We start from the raw sequence: 19081 nt of genomic DNA, 5'->3' as shown, positions 1-19081 counted from the left end.
ACGTGGGAGGATGAGGTGGGAGAATTGCTTGAACCCAGGAGGTGGAGGACGCAGTGAGCCAAGATCATCCCATTGCACTCCAGCCTGGGTGACAGAGTGAGACTCCATCTCAAAAATAAATAGATAGATAGATAGATAGATAGATAGATAGATAGATAGATAGACACATAAATGAAAGAAATGGAGTCTAGTCCCTGTTTCCTTGAATCTGGGAAGGTCTTTGTGACTGGCTCAGTAATTGGAATGTGGGGGAGGTGATGCTGTGTGACTGCCAAGTGTCGGCTGGAGTAGATGACACGCCTTCACCTTTGCTGCTCTCTCTTGGAACCCAGCTACCATGTTGTGAGGGAGCCAAGCAGCCATATGGAAAGGTCATGTGTAGATATTCTGGCCCCAGCCCCAGCTGAAGGTCCGAGTGAAAGCAGCGTGAGTCTCCAGACATGTGAGTGAGTGAGCTATCAGATGATTCTAGCCTCCAGCCTTTAAGCTCCCTCCACTGACACCGAGCAGAGACAAGCTATTCCTGCTGAGCCCTAACCAAACGACAGATCTGTGGGCAAAAGTGATGTTGTCATTGCTTTAAGCCACTAAGTTTTGGGGTAGTTTGTTACACAGCACTAGGTAACTGGAACACTATACATTCGCATTTCCGGTCTAGCTTTAGAAATAGCTTGTCAAGTTTCATAAAAAATCCTCACCCCTCTGAGGTAACATGTTCTGATAAGTATCCTCTCGTATTCACTTCCATGTCATTGCAAACAGGACCACTTAAATAGAGGTTTTGTTTTGTTTTGTTTTTTGAGATAGAGTCTCACTCTGTTGCTCAGGCTGGAGTGCAGTGATGCAATCTCGGCTCACTGCAACCTCTGCCTCCCAGGTTCAAACGATTCTCCTGCCTCAGCCTCCTGAGTAGCTGGAACTACAGGTGCGCGCCACCATGCCCAGCTAATTTTTGTGTTTTTAGTAGAGATGGGGTTTCACCATGTTGGCCAGGTTGGTCGCAAACTCCAGGCCTCAAGTGATCTGCCCTCCTTGGCCTCCCAAAGTGCTGGGATTATAGGCGTGAGCCACTGTGCCTGGCCTTAAATAGAAGTTTTTTTTTTTTTTTTTTTTTTTTTTTTTTTGAGGCGGAGTCTAGAAGTTTTTGTTGCTATTGTGGTTGAATTTGTTTTTAAAACTGGGGATTATACTATAGTTATAGAGTTATTCACACAACTCTACGATTACTTTTTTCCATGAACAATGTGTTGCACACATTCCTCTAGGTCAGATAGTATTGAGGGTAGAGAGTCTGCCACACATCAAAATCAGGAAGTCAGGGAAGGGACTCCTAAGAGCATGCCAGAGGATGGCACGGAGCAGATATCCAGAGCATGGAGCCAGCTGGTCAAACACTTGGAAGATGAAAGTGGGAGGGCTGGATGCAGGAATGCGAGAAGGAGGACTTCACTAATTCCTGAGATGAGTGCAATTGCCCGATGCTGTCTTTTAGAGACTTACTGGAGAGCAATGTGTGAGATAATGCTTGAAGGACCAACGATGGGATAGACATCTCCCAATGCTCTCTTATCTCCTTTGTACTGGTGGACTGGCACTACAGCTTTTCTGAGGGTGTCCTTGAGCTCAACAAACTTTCTAGAACCTTCTACATGACCTTATAAGCCATGGTGTTGGCAGGAGATCCTAGGTGATATGGTAGACTTTTCCCACAGCACACTCCCCAGCTTTGCTATTCTTGCTCATCTAGCCTGGTTCTGGGGTGTGGGGTAGAATCTTTGTGAGTGCCGCACAGAGAAGTGGGTGCAGCTACTCAGGAGGCTGAGGCAGGTGGGTGGGTACCCTTTCCACATTGCTGGTGCCTGGGTTGTGTGTTACAGGAGGGCCTCTTGTTTTTGGAGTCTGTTTCGGTGACGTAGGGTTAGACATAATGAGAGGACGCCAAGATCAGGATAAACGTGAATAGGATTTTAAGCTTTTATTATGAAAAAGATTTCTTTCTTTAAAAAAATTAGTTTTATTGTGTATATTTAAGATAGACATAGTGTTACTATAGTGAAGCAAATTAATATATACATCATCTCACACAGTTACTCTTGTTACTCTTTTTTTTTGGTTTTTTTTTGGGAAGAACAGCTAAAAACTATGAAAAATTTCAAACATGTAAGAGGAGAAGGAAGAATGTAATCAACACCCACATACTGCTTGACCACATCCTGCTTGAATGATCGTCCACATCTGATCATCTTTTTTTTTTTTTTTTTTGAGACAGTCTTGCTCTGTTGCCCAGGCTGGAGTGCAATGACATGATCTCCAACTCACTGCAACATCTGCCTCCTGGGTTCAAGGGATTCTCCTGTCTCAGACTCCCTGGTAGCTGGGATTACAGGCATGTGTCACCACACCTGGCTAATTTTTTGTATTTTTAGTAGAGACAGGGTTTCACCATGCTGGCCAGACTGGTCTCGAACTCCTGACCTTGTGATCTGCCCACCTTGGCCTCTCAAAGTGCTGGGATTACAGGTGTGAGCCACAGCGCCCGGCCCCTTTTTACTTTTTCTTTTTTTTTTGAGACGGAGTTTGGCTCTTGTCGCCCAGGCTGGAGTGCAGTGGCGCAGTCTCGGCCTGCAACCTCTGCCTCCTGGGTTCTAGCGATTCTCCTGCTTCAGCCTCCCAGGTAGCTAGGATTATAGGCACACACCACCATGCCTGGCTAATTTTTGTATTTTTAGTAGAGATGGGGTTTCACCATGTTGGCCAGACTGGTCTCAAACTCCTGACCTCGGGTGATCTGCCCACCTTGGCCTCCCAAACTGCTAGGATTACAGGCGTGACCCCCTGGGCCTGGCCCTGATCTTTTTTTGTTTTGTTTTGTTTTGTTTTGTTTGAGACAGAGTCTCGCTCTGTTGCCTAGGCTGGAGTGAAGTGACGTGATCTCGGCTCACTGTAACATCAGCCTCCCATGGTCAAGAGATTCTCTCGCTTCAGCCTCCTGAGTAGCTGGGATTACAGGCGTCTACCATGAAGCCCAGCTAATTTTTGTATTTTTAGTAGAGACGGGGTTTCACATGTTGGCCAGGCTGGTCTTGAACTCCTGACCTCAGGTGATCTGCCCACTTCAGCCTCCCAAAGTGTTGGGATCACAGGTGTGAGCCACCACGCCTGGCTGATCATCTTGTTTTATCCATGCCTCCTCACTCTAAGTTACTATAATGCAGACATTCATTATATTGTATCATCTTTAAATACTTAGGTATTTACAGTAAATAATTTAATGTGACTAAAAAACAAAGACTCTCTTTTTAAATAATGCCCAATGCCATTATCACACCTAAAAGTAAAAAATTATTTCTCAATATCATTACACATCCAATCACTGTTCATATTTCTCTAGTTTTCTCAAAAACTGTATTTTTCTCTTGATAGGTTCAAATCAGGATCAGCAAAGGTCACACACTGCATTGTATTTGGTTCGGTTAATGTGTTTCCCAATTCTTTCTAATCCATAGTCTGTCTCTCTCAATGGGTCTGTTGAGACAGGTCATTTGCTCTATAAGATTTCCCAGGCCGGGCGCGGTGGCTCACGCCTGTAATCCCAGCACTTTGGGAGGCCGAGACGGGTGGATCACGAGGTCAGGGGATCGAGACCATCCTGGCTAACACGGTGAAACCCCGTCCCTACCACAAAATAAAAAAAATTAGCCGGGCACGGTGGCGGGTGCCTGTAGTCCCAGCTACTTGGGAGGCTGAGGCAGGTGAATGGTGTGAACCTGGGGGGGGCGGGGCTTGCAGTGAGCTGAGATCCGGCCACTGCACTCCAGCCTGGATGACAGAGTGAGACTCCGTCTCCAAAAAAAAAAAAAAAGATTTCCCACATTCTGCATTTTTATTATTGTATCTTTATAGTGGTGTTTGTTTGTTTGTTTGAGACAGAGTCTGGCTCTGTCACCCAGGCTGGAGTTCAGTGGCATGATCACAGCTTACTGCAATCTCCACCTCCTGGATTCAAGCAATTCAAGCAGGATGATGGGTATGTGTATGTGGACGTTTATTACATTCTTCCTTCTCCTCTTGTATGTTTTAATTTTTTCATAGTTTTTAGCTGCTCTTGCCAAAAAAACAAACAAATGAGTAACTATTTGAGATGATGTGTGCCTGTGGTCCCAGCCTCAGCCTCTGGAGTAGCTGGGACCGCAGGCACATGCCACCATGCCCAGCTAATTTTTGTATCTTTTTGTAGAGAGGGAGTTTTGCCATGTTGGCCAGGCTGGTCTTGAACTCCTGAGTTTAAGTGATCTACCCAGCTTTGTTGCGGGAAGTCAGGGACCCCAAACAGAGGGACCAGCTGAAGCTGCGGCAGAAGCACATAAATTGTGAAGATTTCATGGACATTTATTAGTTCCCAAATTAATACTTTTATAATTTCTTATACCTGTCTTTACTGTAATCTCTGAACATAAACTGTGAAGATTTCATGAACACTTATCACTTCCCCAATGAATACCCCTGTGTTTTCCTATGCCTGTCGTTACTTTAATCTCTTAATCTCATCATCTTCTTTGTAAACTGAGGAGGATGAATGTCGCTTCAGGACCCTGTGATTGTGTCAACTTCACAAATTGTTTGTAGAGCATGTGTGTTTGAACAATATGAAATCTGGGCATCTTAAAAAAAGAACAGGGTAACAGCAATGTTCAGGGAACAAGAGAGGTAACTTTGAACTGGCTGCTGGTGAGCCAGATGGAACAGAGCTATATTCCTCCTCTTTCATAAACAAATAGGAGAAATATCGCTGAATTCTTTTTCTCAGCAAGGAACATCCTGAGAAAGAGAATGCGTCCTGAAGGGAGGCCTATAGACGGCCCCTTTTAAGGCATCCCGTCTTCTATGGTTGAAGCTGATGGGATGAAATAAGCCCTGGTCTCCTATGGTGCTCCCAGGTTTACTAGGATGGGAAAATTCCCACCTAATAAATTGTGGTCAGACAGGTTACCTGCTCTCAAACCCTGTTTCCCGATAAGATGTTATCAATGACAATGTGTGCCGAAACTTCATTAGCAATTTTAATTTCTCCTCATCCGGTGGTCCTGTGATTTCACCCTGCCTCCATTTGCTTTGTGATATTTTATTACCTTGTGAAGCATGTGATCTCTGTGACCCACACCCTATTCGTGCACTCCTCTCCTTTTGAAAATCGCTAATAAAAACTTGCTGGTGGCCGGGCGCGGTGGCTCAAGCCTGTAATCCCAGCACTTTGGGAGGCCGAGACGGGCGGATCATGAGGTCAGGAGATCGAGACCATCCTGGCTAATACGGTGAAACCCCGTCTCTACTAAAAAATACAAAAAACTAGCCGGGCGACGAGGCGGGCGCCTGTAGTCCCAGCTACTCGGGAGGCTGAGACAGGAGAATGGCGTGAACCCGGGAGGCGGAGCTTGCAGTGAGCTGAGAGCAGGCCACTGCACTCCAGCCTGGGTGGCAGAGCAAGACTCCGTCTCAAAACAAACAAACAAAAAATTGCTGGTTTTATGGCTCGGGGAACATCACGGATCCTGCGGACATGTGATGTCTCCCCCGTACACCCAGCTTTAAATTTCTCTCTCTTATGTTCTTTCCCTTTATTTCTCAACCCAGCCAAGACACTTAGGAAATAGAAAAGAACCCATGTTAAACATCGGGAGTGGGTTCTCCCAATACAACTTGGCCTCCCAAAATGCTGGGACTACAGGCGTTAGCCACCGCACCTGGCCTAACTTGTTCTTCTGTTCCTTGTATCTCCTATAAACTGATGAGAGACCTAGAGGCTTGATCAGACTCTTTTTTTTTTTTTGAAATGGAGTTTCGCTCTTGTTGTCCAGGCTGGAGTGACTGCAATGGCACGATCTCGGCTCATTGCAACCTCCCGGATTCAAGTGATTCTCCTGCCTCAGTCTCCCAAGTAGCTGGATTACAAGTATGTGCCACCAGGCCTGGCTAATATTTTGTATTTTTAGTAGAGATGGGGTTTCACCATGTTGGCCAGGCTGGTCTTGAACTCCTGACTTCAAGTGATCTGCCTACCTTGGCCTCCCAAAGTGCTGGGATTACAGGCGTGAGCCAACACACCCGGCTCCCTTTTTTTTTTTTTTTTGAGACTGAGTCTCACGCTGCCACCCAGGCTGGAATGCAGTGACATGACCTCAGCTCAGCAAAACCTCCACCTCCCATGTTCAAGCGATTCTCCTGCCTCAGCCTCCCAAGTAGCTGGGACTACAAGTGCACGCCACTATACCTGGCTAATATTTGTATTTTTGGTAGAGATGGGGTTCACCATGTTGGTGAGGCTGGTCTCGAACTACTGGCCTCAAGTGATCCACACGCCTCCTCCCCCCAAAGTGCTGAGATTACAGGTGTGAGCCACCATGCCCGTCCCTTTTGCTCGTTTTCTAACTGGAGTGTTTGTTTTTTTACTGTTGAGTTTTTAGAGATTTTCATGCATTCTAGATACAAATCTTTTGTCAGATATGGCATGAGTCCTTTAGACACAGCCCCAGTTGTCTTTTTTTTTTTTTTTTTTTGAGTCTGGCTCTGTTGCCCAGGCTCGAGTGCAATGGCGTGATCTTGGCTCACTGCAAGCTCCACCTCCCAGGTTGAAGTGATTCTCCTGCCTCAGCCTCCTGAGTAGCTGGGATTACAGGCGTGTGCTACTTTTTTTATTTTTAATAGAGATGGGGTTTCACCATTTTGGCCAGGCTGGTCTCAAACTCCTGACCTCAGGTGATCGACTCACCTCTGCCTCCCAAAGTGCTGGGATTACAGGCATGAGCCACCACACCTGGCCCCCCAGTTGTCTTCAGTAGTTTCCCTGCCTTCAGGTATGGCAATTGCTCTTACCAGAATGAACAAGATGAATGGGATGGAATATTGTTGAGTGGAATTTTAAGCTTTTAGGAAGAGATAGAAATGATGTAGAACTACATTATCCTTTCTCATTCTGAAGAACTTTGGTTATTGAAGAGAACAGGGCAGAGACCAAGGAGAGAAACTTATGGTAAAACCTTGTAAATCCCAAGGCTCCCTGTAACTCCCTACTCATCTTGAGCACTTCCTTTATATCCGTTTATTCATTAAAGCATACTAAGTGCCAACATCCAAGCTAGGTACTGGGAATTAACAGAGAGTTTCGATTCAAAGAGACATGTGTTTATGATGAGGTTAAGTGCAGCAGGCTTTGTGGGTGTTAAGATGGGCCCCTGACCTGGAGGAGCCAGGGAAGGAGGTTTCCCAGAGGACATGAAAATCTGGCTTGGATGGCAGGTGAGGCAGAAGGAGGGAATCGGGACTCCAGTTGAGGTGGACGTCTCAGAGAGCATGTTTAAAGGCCTCAAAGGGAAAGTATGGTGTATTCCTGAGGTGGTGAGACCATACTGGGGGTCCTAGGCTGCTCCAGTGTTTAAAAGAAAGATACCTTTTCAGAAGACTGAAAAGAATGTAAGTCAATACCTGAATGTTGTTTAATATTGTCTAGGTAGAGAATAAAGGAGTCAGCAGAATTACCATTTGGGCTGGGCACGGTGGCTCATGCCTGTAATCCAGCACTTTGGGAAGCCGAGGTAGGCGGATCTCTTGAGTTCAGGGTTTTGAGACCAGCCTGGCCAATATGGTGAAACCCAGTCTCTACTAAAAATACAAAAATTATCCAGATGTGGTGGCACATGCCTGCAATCCCAGCTACTTGGGAGGCTGAGACAAAAGAATTGCTTGAACCCAGAAGGCAGATGTTACAGTCAGCCAAGATCATGCCACTGCACTCCAGCCTGGGTGACAGAGCAAGACTCTATCCAAAATAAAATAAAATAATAATTACCATTTGGCTGCTGTCTCTAAGGGTCCTGAAATTTCTATTAGATTCCTTCTATAAAAAATTGAGCCAGGTGTGATGCTTACGTTAGGCTGCAGCGAGCCGCAGTTGTGCCACTGCATTCCAGCCTGGGCACCAGAGTAAGACCCCGTCTCAAAAAAAAAAAAAAAAGAAAGAAAAAGAAAAAAAGAATTGAAGCCTGGGCATGGTGGTTCACTTGTGTAACCCCAGAACTTTGCAAGGCTGAGGCAAGATGATCACTTGAGCCCAGGAGTTTGAGACCAACCTGAGCAATATAGGGAAACTTTATCTTGAAGAAGAAGAAAGAAGAAAAGAAGAAGAAGGAGGAGAAGGAGGAAGGAAAGAGAAAAAGAGGAAGAAGAAGGAGAAGAAAGAAGAAGAGGAGGAGGAGTAAGAAGAAGGAGGAGGAGGAGAAGAGGAAGAGGTGGAAGAGGAGGAGGAGAAAGAGGAAGAGGCAGAGGGAGAAGAGGAAGAAATGAAGAAGAGGAAGAAGAAAGAAGAAGAAGAAGAAGAAGAGGAGGAGGAGGAGGAGCACCTAGCACAGGGAAAGGAGACATCTCTGAGTAAGGTTCTAAAATACCATCTGGGTGAGGAGACAAGAGTGCCATGGCCTGGCCTGTTGGATTGGTTCACCATGGTGTTCCTAGCCCTCCTGTGTGGTAATATTCCTATATTCTAGGTAGAGGTGACACATTTAACCTCCTGATATGGTTTGGATCTGTGTCTCCATCATATCTCATGCTCAGTGGTAATCCCTAGTGTTGGAGGTGGGGCCTGGTGGGAGGCCTCAAAGGCATTTCAGAGACCTTTGCAGCAGCTCCTCCCATCACAGGCCCAGAGGCCTAGGAGGACTGAATGGTTTTGTGGGCCATGTCCAGGGCCCCCCTGCTCTGCACTGCTCCCTGCATTCCAGCTGCTCCAGCTCCAGGCCGTGGCTCAAAGGGGCCCAGGTATAGCTTGGGCCACTGCTCCAGAGAGTGCAAACCTAAGCCTTGGCAGCTTCCACGTGGTGTTAAGCCTGAAGCTGTGCAGAGTGCAAGAGTTGAGGCTTGGGAGCCTCCGCCTAGATTTCAGAGGATGTATGGAGAAGCCTGGGCTCCAAGCAGAAGCCTGCTACAGAGGCAGAACACTTATGGAGAACCTCTACTAGGGTGGGGTGGAGGAGAAATGTGGGGTTGGAGCCCCCACACAGAGTCCCCACTGGGGCACTGCCTAGTGGAGCTGTGAGAAGAGGGCCACTGTCTTCCAGACCCCAGAATGGTAGATCCACTGCCAGCTGGCACCCTGTAGCTAGAAAAGCCACAGGCACTCAACACCAGCCCATGAGAGCAGTCATGGGGGCTGAACCCTGCAAAACCACAGGGGCAGAGCCCAAGGCCTTGGGAGCCCACCCCTAGCACCAGTATGCCCTGGATTTGGGACATGGCATCAAAGGAGATTTTTTTTGGAGTATTAATATTTAACAACTGCCCTGCTGGGTTTTGGACTTGCATGGGACCTGAAGCCCTTTCATTTGGCTCATTTCTCCCTTTTGGCATGGGAGTATTTACCCAATGCCTATACTCCCATTGTATCTTGGGAGTAACTAACTTGTTTTTTATTTTACAGGCTCATAGGTGGAAGGGACTTGCTTTTTCTCAGATGAGACTTTGGGCTTTGGACTTTTAAGTTAATGCTGGAATGAATTAAGACTTTGGGGATTATTGGAAAGGCATGATTGTATTTTGAAAGGTGAAAAGGATGTGAGATTTGGGAGGGGCCAGCAGCAGAATGATATAGTTTGAACCTGTGTCTCCAACAAATCTCATGTCAAATTGTAATTCCCAGTGTTGGAGGTGGTGTCTGGTGGGAGATGACTGGATCATGGGGGATGGGTTTCTCATAAATGGTTTAGCACCACCCCACCTTGGTACTATCCTCGAGATCATGAGTGAGTTCTCCTGAGATCTGATTGTTTAAAAGTGTGTGGCACCTCCCCCTCACTCTCTCTGTCTCTTGCTCCTACTCTGGCTATGTGATGTTTGTGCTCCTCCTTCACTTTCTGCCATGACTATAAGTTTCCTGAGGCCTCCCGAGAAGCTGGGTAGATGCCAGTGTCATGCTTCCTGTAGAGCCTGCAGAACCATGAGCCAATTAAATCTCTTTTCTTTATAAATTACCCAGTCTCAGGTATTTCTTTATAGCAATGCAAGAGCAGCCTAATAAACCTTCCAACAACTGAGTTCTCCCAGTAGTCTTGCCATCAGTGGAAATTTATTACACTATACAGAACAGGGGTCCTGGGGTCTCCTGTGTGTGAGGGAGCATATTACATTGTCTTGGGAGTGATGGGTGAGATTTTTAGGTTCATTAAAAGAAAGCATGGGTTTAAAAAACAAAACTTCAGAAATACCAATGTATATTCTCTACCCCCAGGTCTCCTTGTGACAATCACCCCCAAAATTTTCAGATTCTGTCTGGCCATAAAAGTGAGATTTTGGCATTATTAGCATCACTGGTGTGAACTAGTTACCATAACCCCCCCAGAGGCCTCTTTAGCCTTTTCTTGTGCAAGATACAAAGCATAGACAGAAGAGGAGACATAGGCCTCGGGCCCCCGAAGACAAGGCCATCTGAAGAACAGGGTCACCAGTTTATTTCTTGGTGCCTCCAAGAGCTCATGGAAAAGCAGCACAGTGAGCAACAAGCAACAGTGGTCAGTAAATGGATACCACTCAACACGTTACCACAGTCTCAGCTTGGCTGTGTGGTACATGCTGCCAAGGGTTGGGTGCCAAGAGAGAGCAGAATGAAGCCAGGTCCCCAAGGAAGTGAGGGCTCAAAATATGGACTGAGGGTGATGAGGGTGGTGTTCAAATCCAGATGTCAGAGCTACAATCGCCCCCAGGGTAGCGGAGTTCATGGGCGAGGGCTGGGCCTAGAGGCTCCTTTCCGAAGTCCACCAGGAAGTTGGGGTTCAACTTCAGCCCTCCTTTTACTGTGTCTACATCAACCTGCAGCATCACAGAGCCTTCCCTGGTGGAAAAGGGGAACGGGGTAAGGGAGAAGTCAGAGGTGGCTGCCCCCGTTCCCTAAGATTTTAGGGGAAGGCTCCTGAGGAACAAGGAATGACCAGGGTTTCGATGGGCCATCTGTGTGGTGGGGTACAGGGGTCTCCCTAAGGAGTCTTCAGAAAGCCAAACGACCCCTCTGAAAGAGGAGGGCTGGGGAGGTGAGCCCATGTGTCTGCTTCTCACCTGATGAGATCAGGGTAAAACTGCTTGTCCCAGGCGCTGTACAGCGATGTGGTCACGTAGAGGCGCTTCCCGTCCAGGCTGAGCTGGATCATCTGAGGGCCTCCAGCCACCCGTTTTCCCTTGGGAAAACCAGGGGTCAGAGCCCAGGGTAACACACAGATCCTAGGTACCACCCCAGGCACCACCCCAACCCCAAGAGCATGCTCAGCTGCTCCCCCACATATTCCTCAAGCTTGGGTCTGAGGGGTCCAGCAAGTAGGGGGAGAGGCTCTTACCTTGACCACCAGGGGCTCTGGCTGGGACTTTAGTTCCTGGTCCTCTAGCACTTGCACGGGGCCTCCCTTAACGATGCTGCCCCCGAGGAAGAGCTGGATGAGGAGGTGCAGAGGATAAGGAGGACCGTAGTGGGAGACGCACATGTTGTAGGAAGAGCAGCTTGCCTGACTGGGATCCCTCTTTCCTTTCAGACATTCTCTGCATACCCATCCCTGGCCTGGACAGTCCTGGGCCTGCGCTGTCCCACAGCCCACATGTCTGCTTTTTCTGCACCTCCCTCATCATCCTCCAGCTGCTTCAGACCATCCACCCCATCCCCAGATTCTCTTATCCTTCCTTCCTTCCCTTCTGCTCCTCCTGCCAGGGCCCCCACCTGTCCTGTGAGGCGGGGCCTCTGTGGGTCAGAGATGTCATACTGCCTCAGGTCCCCGTGGAGCCAGTTGCTGAAGTAGAGGAAGCGGTCATCCAGGGACAGCAGGATGTCGGTGATCAGGCCTGGGGGTGGGAGCGAGTAGAGCCTTTAAGGACTCTTGTTTCCCAGGCCAAGAATCAACTTTCCCATGCCCTAGGCACTCACCTGGCATTTCGGGCAGCAGCCAGCCCTTCACTTTCTTGGGGGGCACCTGGATCACCTTCTCCACTGACCAAGTACCTCCCTACATTGAGGGGTGGAGGGTTAGGCTAGCAGAGAGGTAAGCCTATCAGAATTGGGGACTGGGGGTTAGATCTGGGTTGCCCAGACCTGGGAGGGAGAGAATAGATGACCGGCCTTCTTGCCACTAGGGTCTAACTCCATGCAAGCCCCTTTAGGCAGGGGTTGTGTCTGCTTCATCACTGCATTCCCAGAACATAGCACAGTGCCCAGCACAGAAATTCGCTGAGTAGTTTTTCAATGAATGAATAAATATGGCCAGTTAGGGTTCAGGCAGAAGTTGGCCTACCACTGAGAGAAGAGAGACAAGGCATGCAGCCTCGTTTTTTTCGTTCCTGGAGATGCCTGGGAGCACCATTACAGAAGCCTGCTTAGGTATAGCTGCTGACAAAACTACTGGGAGGGGAGGGCCAGAGGGCGTATGTCACCTCGTTCTTGTAGAAGCGCTGGATGGTGGAGCTGAGTGCGCAGCCCACAAAGCCTTGGGCAGCATCTGGGTTGTGCAGGAAGCGGATCTCCAATGGAATAAGCCCATCTTTTAGAGACAGGGTCTGCACGATCTCATGGCGCTGCCAGTCCCATACATATAAGTGGCTCCCGTACAGCCCTAGGGTGGGAGTGGGGCCGGAGGATAGGCTCAGCATCAGGGGTTGGAAGGCATGGGCAGACAGGCCACCAATCAGGGCAGAAGGTTAAGAAATGGATTGGAGGGATCAGGAGGACGCTTGAGCAATCTGAGCATGCAGTGCATTCTATGCCATCTCCCTCAGATTCTGGGGCTACAGGAGGGAAGTGCAGGGGTGGGAGATTTGGAGCAGAAAGCAAGGGGATGTGGGCCCAAGGCTCCTGCTGGCCCGTGGGGGGATTCTCACCAGCCTCCACATCAGCGGGGTTGAAGCCATCTCGTAAGACATTGGGAGCTGCCCACTCAGTGCTGATCATGACATTGTGTCGAGGCTGGTACCAGAAGTCATAGCCCAATGGCGCAGCACCCCCAGGTCGCTCCCATGTCCCCTTCACCTCAAATGTCTCCCCATCCAGCAGCACAAAACCCCCTGAACAGGGAAGGAAGTAGGGTGGCAGGTAGAGGCAGTAGAGACACTAACTCTACCCTCCAGCCCTCTCCCCCAGGCATGTCTAAGAGGCTGAAAGCCCATTGCCTCCACCTCCACTGCTGGATTTGCCAGCTCGTTAAATTCAGGCATCCAGGGCTGGGGGCACAGTGGCTCATACCCGTAATCTCAGCACTGTGGGAGGCTGAGGCGGGCGGATCACTTGAGGTCAGGAGTTCAAGAACAGCCTGGCCAACATGATGAAACCCTGTCTGTACCAAAAATACAAAAAATTACCCAGGCATGGTGTCACATGCCTGTAATCCCAGCTACTCAGGAGCTTGAACCAGTGAGGTAGAGGTTGAAGTGAACTGACATCGCGCCACTGCACTCCAGCAGCCTGGGCAACAGAGCGAGACTCCATCTCAAAAAAAAAAAAAAAAAGGAAAAGAAAAAGTAAATAAAAAATTCAGACATCCAAAGGGCCTCACCCAGGCATTCAAAGGTGGCCAGGTGGCAGGGGGTGCTTTACCGTAGTGCCCCTGTCTCCTGGCAACTTCATCCCTCTCTCAGACCACAGCAGAAATGTTTCTCCTACGATGTCTTCTGGGACTCAGTACCTGGTATTCTGTTGTCCAGCCTCCCACTTTTGGAGTGGGATTCCTCCCAGAGTCTAAGCTCCATTCTGCTCACTACATTTTTTTTGAGATAAGGTCTCACTCTGACGCCCAAGCTGAAATTCTGTGGTTCAATCACAGCTCATTGCAGTCTCGACCTCCCTGGGCTCAGGTGATTCTCCTACCTCAGCCTCTTGAGAAGTGGGGGTTACAGGCCTGCACCACCACACCCAGCTCATTTGTGTATTTTTAGTGCAGAGTTGCCAGTGCCAACTCTGTATTATCAGCAGACAACACACAGACGGGGTTTCACCATGTTGGCCAGGCTGGTTTGGAATTCCTGAGCTCAGGCGATCCGCTGGCCTCGGCCTCTTGAAGTGCTGGGATTACAGGCGTAAAGCACCACACCTGGTCTGTTTTGACTATAACTTTGTACTGAATTCATCAGTAAAGATTCATCTTAATAGAAATATTCAAAACTGAAGTTACTGGCTAACATTTAAAATACTGACTGGGATCTAGCTCACTGGTTCGCCTTGGAAAGTCATTCCATCCTTCCCCTTCCATTCTGCTCCTCCCACAGAAAAATGCTTCCCACATTTCACAGCTGTGGAAGTTTTCATGAGCACATATGCTGGCAGGTACCTTTGCCATTGCCCTTGAGGTCTCCCAGGGAGCTGATCATCACCTCCCCGCTGGCCAGGCAGTGGCTGGTGTGGAGAAAGGCCAGTTCGCACTTGGCATGGATGTCCTTGGGCTCAATGACCTGAAAGGGGTGGGGAATGGTGTCAGAATCATACAGGACTGGGAGTCCCTGCTCTTAACCTCCATACTCCCCCTACTTCTATCTGCTGACTCTGTCATCTTTTCCTTCAAAACATGGACACAACTCTCCCTGTGGGAATATGACAAAGATTCAGTCTGGTAACTACTACAGAGCAGCAAGGGAAAGTCAGAGAGATTGCTAATAACTCCCCGGGCAGAAAGCACTGACTTTTCCCCATGTGTCCTGAAGGCACACGCAGCCCTGTGAAACCATAAGCTCTTCCAGGGCTGGCCCACACCAGCGTTAACTCTGTATTACCAGTAGACAACACAGTAAGTGCTTGGCACCAAGAATGCACTAAACAAAGTGTTGGGAGGGACTGGAGTTTGTAAGAGAAACCCTGAGCTCCTAACCGCATGGGGGGAATAAATGGCTCCCTCCCTCTCTCAGAGTGAAACAAGAAGCCTCCTCCCTCTTCTCCAGTGCCCTGGTCACCGTGCTGGAGGGTGATGACCCAGAATGCCTGGGTAGACTCTGCTCTGAGGTCCAACCTCCCTCCCTGCTGCCGAGCCAGATCCTGTGTAAGAGCTGGAGGCTGCTGGTTTAGGTCTGGCTTCCTGCCCGTAAGCTGCCTGGGGTGGCAGGTGTCTTACGGTCTACTGAGCTGGCAAGGGCAGAAGACATGCCTTGTGCAGCTTTGGGGCCCGGGGCTCAGAGCCCACGTCCACCACATAGATGCGAGAGGAGATGAGACTGGGCAGCACCAGCTTGGTGCGCGACTTGGTGCTATCACTGAAGCAGCTGCTGCAGGTGTTCCATCCTGAGTGATGCAGCTCATCCTTCAGGTTGGGCATGGGCAGCCGGTGGATGACCTAGGATGCGGGGAGATGGGGTGCTCTTTCAGGCCACGCCTCTGTCTGCTTCTGTGGACCTATTTTGGTTTGGAAGCACGGCACAGGCTGGATTTCAGCACTCCCCTTGTCCCAGGTTGAGCCTGCACATCCATACCCAGGGAGGGCCAAGAAGGATGGAGCTGGGAAGGGGGGCCTCAGGGCCAGGGAGGAGGGCAGCTACACTCTTTTTTTTTTTTTTTTTTTTTGAGATGGAGTCTCGCTCTGTCACCCAGGCTGGAGTGCAGTGGCCGGATCTCAGCTCACTGCAAGCTCCGCCTCCCGGGTTTACGCCATTCTCCTGCCTCAGCCTCCCGAGTAGCTGGGGCTACAGGCGCCCGCCACCTCACCCAGCTAGTTTTTTGTATTTTTTAGTAGAGATGGGGTTTCACCGTGTTAGCCAGGAGGGTCTCGATCTCCTGACCTCATGATCCGCCCGTCTCGGCCTCCCAAAGTGCTGGGATTACAGGCTTGAGCCACCGCGCCCGGCCAAGGCAGCTACACTCTTAAAGTAGCTGGTGTCCAAGCCCTGCCTTACCTGGCAATACTGGGGAGACTTGGGGTCAACATCCACAGTGGCCAGGTAATCTGGGGCCTCAGTGCCGGTGTTTCGGTAAATGCAGGGCAGGTAGACAATCTCTTCTCTGGGTCCTGCAGGGTAGAAAGCAGACAGCAGGGACGACAGGGTGGGAAGGAAAGGTGGGGGAAGTGCTGGGTGTGCCAGAGGGTGGGGGCTAAGTCTGAAGTCCCTCCACCCCTAGCTGTGGAATCAGTTGTAGGGCGCTGACTCTCAGACCATGGGCAATTACCTTTCATGGCCTCCAGAGGGGTGGAGTAGCCGGGTCCACAATTCCCACATTTTGCAGCTGTGGAAGCAATGGGGCACATTGGCTGGGCCACGCTCTGGAGGGTGAAGGCTCCCTCCCCACATCCTGCAGCATACATCCCAGTGGGCCACAGCAGTGCGGCTGGCCTAGGTCCTCAATCCAGCCTCATTGCTCTGGCCTGTCCTCTCTGCCCCCTCAGAGCCCTGATGAGGGTGAGGTTGTGCTGGGAAGAGCTGGAGACACATGACCTGAAGGTAGACAGACAGTCCAGCAGGGCCCAGGGAGGGCCGGAGGAGGGCTGATGCAGCTGGGGTCGTGTGGTATAGTGAATATGACACAGACTCGGAGCCCAATCCCAGCCCGCCACTGACTAGCCAGGGGAACTTGGGCAAAGTACTGAAGCTCCTCGACCTCAATTTCTGCATCCTCTGTAAAATGGAGATGGTAAGAATTCCACAGTGGGCTTTTACAAGAAGTAAACACAAGGATGCAGTTGGTGTGCAGCTCTCTGCTTGTCTGGTCAAAGCTCAGGCACCCCTGGCTGTTCTTGGGGAGCCACTCTCAGGGAGAGAGCGTGGCGCCTGCTCAGTTCCCTTCACCAAGATGTTTCTATATCCGGGGGAGGCCAATTCCTGCTTTTCTCTCCCCTGGGTCCTGATCCCAGGCTGCTAGCCAAGGGTTGGATTACATAACCGAGAGTCTGGGGCTAATAGCAGCTGGAAGTCCTCAGGCCGGTTTCTACCCATGGGTGTGCCCCACTTCCTTTATCTGGAAAGTGAGGTGTTTGGCCCAACTCTGGAGAGCCCAGAGGCCTGCCCACCAGAGAGGTAGGGCACCCTCCCTATCTCTGAAGTCTGGCAAGAGGGGCCACGCTAATCTCCAGGATGGAAGTCAGCAGATGTGCAGCAGGGCTGGGACATCACAGCTGCCAGCACCCTGCTTCACTGTCCCCAGTCTGCACACCCCTCCCCCACCACCCCGCTGCATTTCCCAGCTTAGCCAAACTTTCTGAGGAAGGTGGGCAGAGGCACTGCTGGGAAGTGGGATCCTGGGCCCTGACTTGGCTCCATTCAGCAGAGGCTGGGGCCAGGGTGCCTTTCTATACCCTGTAATCCCAGCACTTTGGAAGGCTGAGGCAAACAGATTACCTAATGTCAGGAGTTTGAGACCAGCCTTGCCAACATGGCAAAACCCTGTCTCTATTAAAAATACAAAAATTAACTGGACGTGGTGGCGTACACCTGTAATCCCAGCTACTTGGGAGGCTGAGGCAGGAGAATCGCTTGAACCCGGGAGGCGGAGGCTGCAGTGAGCCGAGATCGCACCACTGCACTCCAATCTGGGCTACAAGAGTGAAATTCTGACTCAAAAAAAAAAAAAAAAAAAAGTGAATTACTGTGTAAATATGGGAAGGGCTGTGCCAGAGGACAGGAGAATGCCAGAGAGTGCTTGATGCCCGGAAAGAGGGCTGGAGGTGGGGGCAGGGAGAGAGAGAGAGAGAGATCCAGTTCACAGGCGTTAAGGAGACTGCTTCTGCTACAGAACCTTGCTAAGTCGGGGCTTGGCACCAGATGCCAGGGGGTGGGGAAGGAAGTTGCTGGATACAGAAGGGAAAGGAGATTAAAAAACTCCAAGACATCAAGACAGAGATACAAAAACTACAAAGCCAGGGAGAAACAGAGGGAAGTAAAGGTGCAGAGGAGGAGCTGCCCACTCTGCAGCCTCTGCTCACCCCACACACCACACCCCAGCAACCCCAGCAACCCCAGCCCCAGCATTTCGCAGGGTCAGGCCCAGCATGCCACTGCAGCCCCAGGGAGCATCATTACTCTTTCTGGGGAATACCCCCCATCTGACTTATCTCAAGCAAGATCTCAGAGCAGCTTTGGGTTTGGGATGGACCCACGGAAAGCTCAAGTGGGTTTTCCATGCCAGGCTGGCTGCTGGGCATTCTGCCAGCTGAGGAAGAGCCAGCCCCAAGTGGGGAAGGACCTCCCAACCAAACCCCAATTCCTTCTTAGCCTGGCACCCAGGAGCCCACGGATGGAGGAATAGCAGGGCCAAGGGGGATTTAGGGGTGGAGGAGGCATTGAAACAGGTCCCCAGTGAAAGAGCGTGGGGGTCTCTGATTTCCCTCCCAAAGAGCTTTGCTGTGTGGAGTAGCTAGAGAGTGATCTGGGCACAGAAAAGCTTGGACTCCCTACCTCCCTGGAGTGCAAAGTTGGCCCAGGGCTGAAATCAGGATCATCTCTTTTCTATGTGAGGGCCAGGGACCAAGTGGTGTTCTCTAAGAGCACCCCCATCTGATTTTCCCAGCTGCAGAAAGGCACCCTGGCCCCAGCCTCTGCTGAATGGAGCCAAGTCAGGGCCCAGGATCCCATTTCCCAGCAGTGCCTCTGCCCACCTTCCTCAGAAAGTTTGGCTAAGCTGGGAAATGCAGCGGGGTGGTGGGGGAGGGGTGTGCAGACTGGGGACAATGAAGCAGAGTCCACTGCTCCCTCCCCAGCTACCCCCTCAGGTTTTCTAGCATTTTCTGGGGGAGGGCCTTCCAAATTAGGGGCAGACAGAGCAGGCAATGTGTGATTGGAAGCCCCTCTCCTTACCCATGCTGCCAACTGGTACACTTTGATCCTGGCAGGTTTGCTGTGCTGGTGTTAGAGGCCGCTGTTCCAGGGAAGGAGCAAAGGGAGGGAATTTATACAACCAACTGGGGGTGGGGCAGGGAAGGAGGAGGGCCCAGGCTGTAGCCCAGAGTGAACTACTCAGGGCAGCTGGCCAGGATACTCTCAAGTGGCCTAGGGCAACTGGTGTTTGAATTATGGGGTGTGCGTGTATGTGTTTAAGTGTGCATGTGTGGGAGCCTCTGCTTGCTTGCTTGCTTGCTTGCTTGCTTTCTTTCTTTCTTTC

At 50.2% G+C, this 19081-nt stretch overlaps 1 protein-coding gene across 2 annotated transcripts; it reads right to left on the bottom strand.

Moving 5' to 3' along the window:
* Positions 1 to 10471: 10471 nt before the first annotated feature.
* Positions 10472 to 18867, bottom strand: SELENBP1 (selenium binding protein 1). Of its 2 annotated transcripts, none has more exons than XM_010387165.2 (12): positions 18778 to 18867; positions 16157 to 16213; positions 15886 to 15998; positions 15144 to 15329; positions 14337 to 14457; positions 12895 to 13077; positions 12451 to 12629; positions 11948 to 12026; positions 11744 to 11865; positions 11370 to 11462; positions 11095 to 11213; positions 10472 to 10873 (listed from the first exon to the last, which is right to left on the bottom strand). In XM_010387165.2, exons 1-12 carry the CDS (start codon positions 18779 to 18781, stop codon positions 10711 to 10713), a joined length of 1419 nt encoding a protein of 472 aa, XP_010385467.1. In that variant the 5' UTR covers positions 18782 to 18867; the 3' UTR covers positions 10472 to 10710. The 2 variants fall into 2 exon arrangements, with proteins under 2 accessions (XP_010385467.1, XP_010385466.1); XM_010387164.2 differs by having other exon boundaries at positions 16157 to 16422; positions 18778 to 18844.
* Between the last annotated feature and the right edge of the window lie 214 nt (positions 18868 to 19081).

The sequence above is a fragment of the Rhinopithecus roxellana genome, chromosome 8, assembly GCF_007565055.1.
Source record: "Rhinopithecus roxellana isolate Shanxi Qingling chromosome 8, ASM756505v1, whole genome shotgun sequence".
Lineage (NCBI taxonomy): Eukaryota > Metazoa > Chordata > Mammalia > Primates > Cercopithecidae > Rhinopithecus > Rhinopithecus roxellana.
Note: the sequence above shows the minus strand (reverse complement) of the source record. Positions and strands in the feature narration are given on the sequence as shown.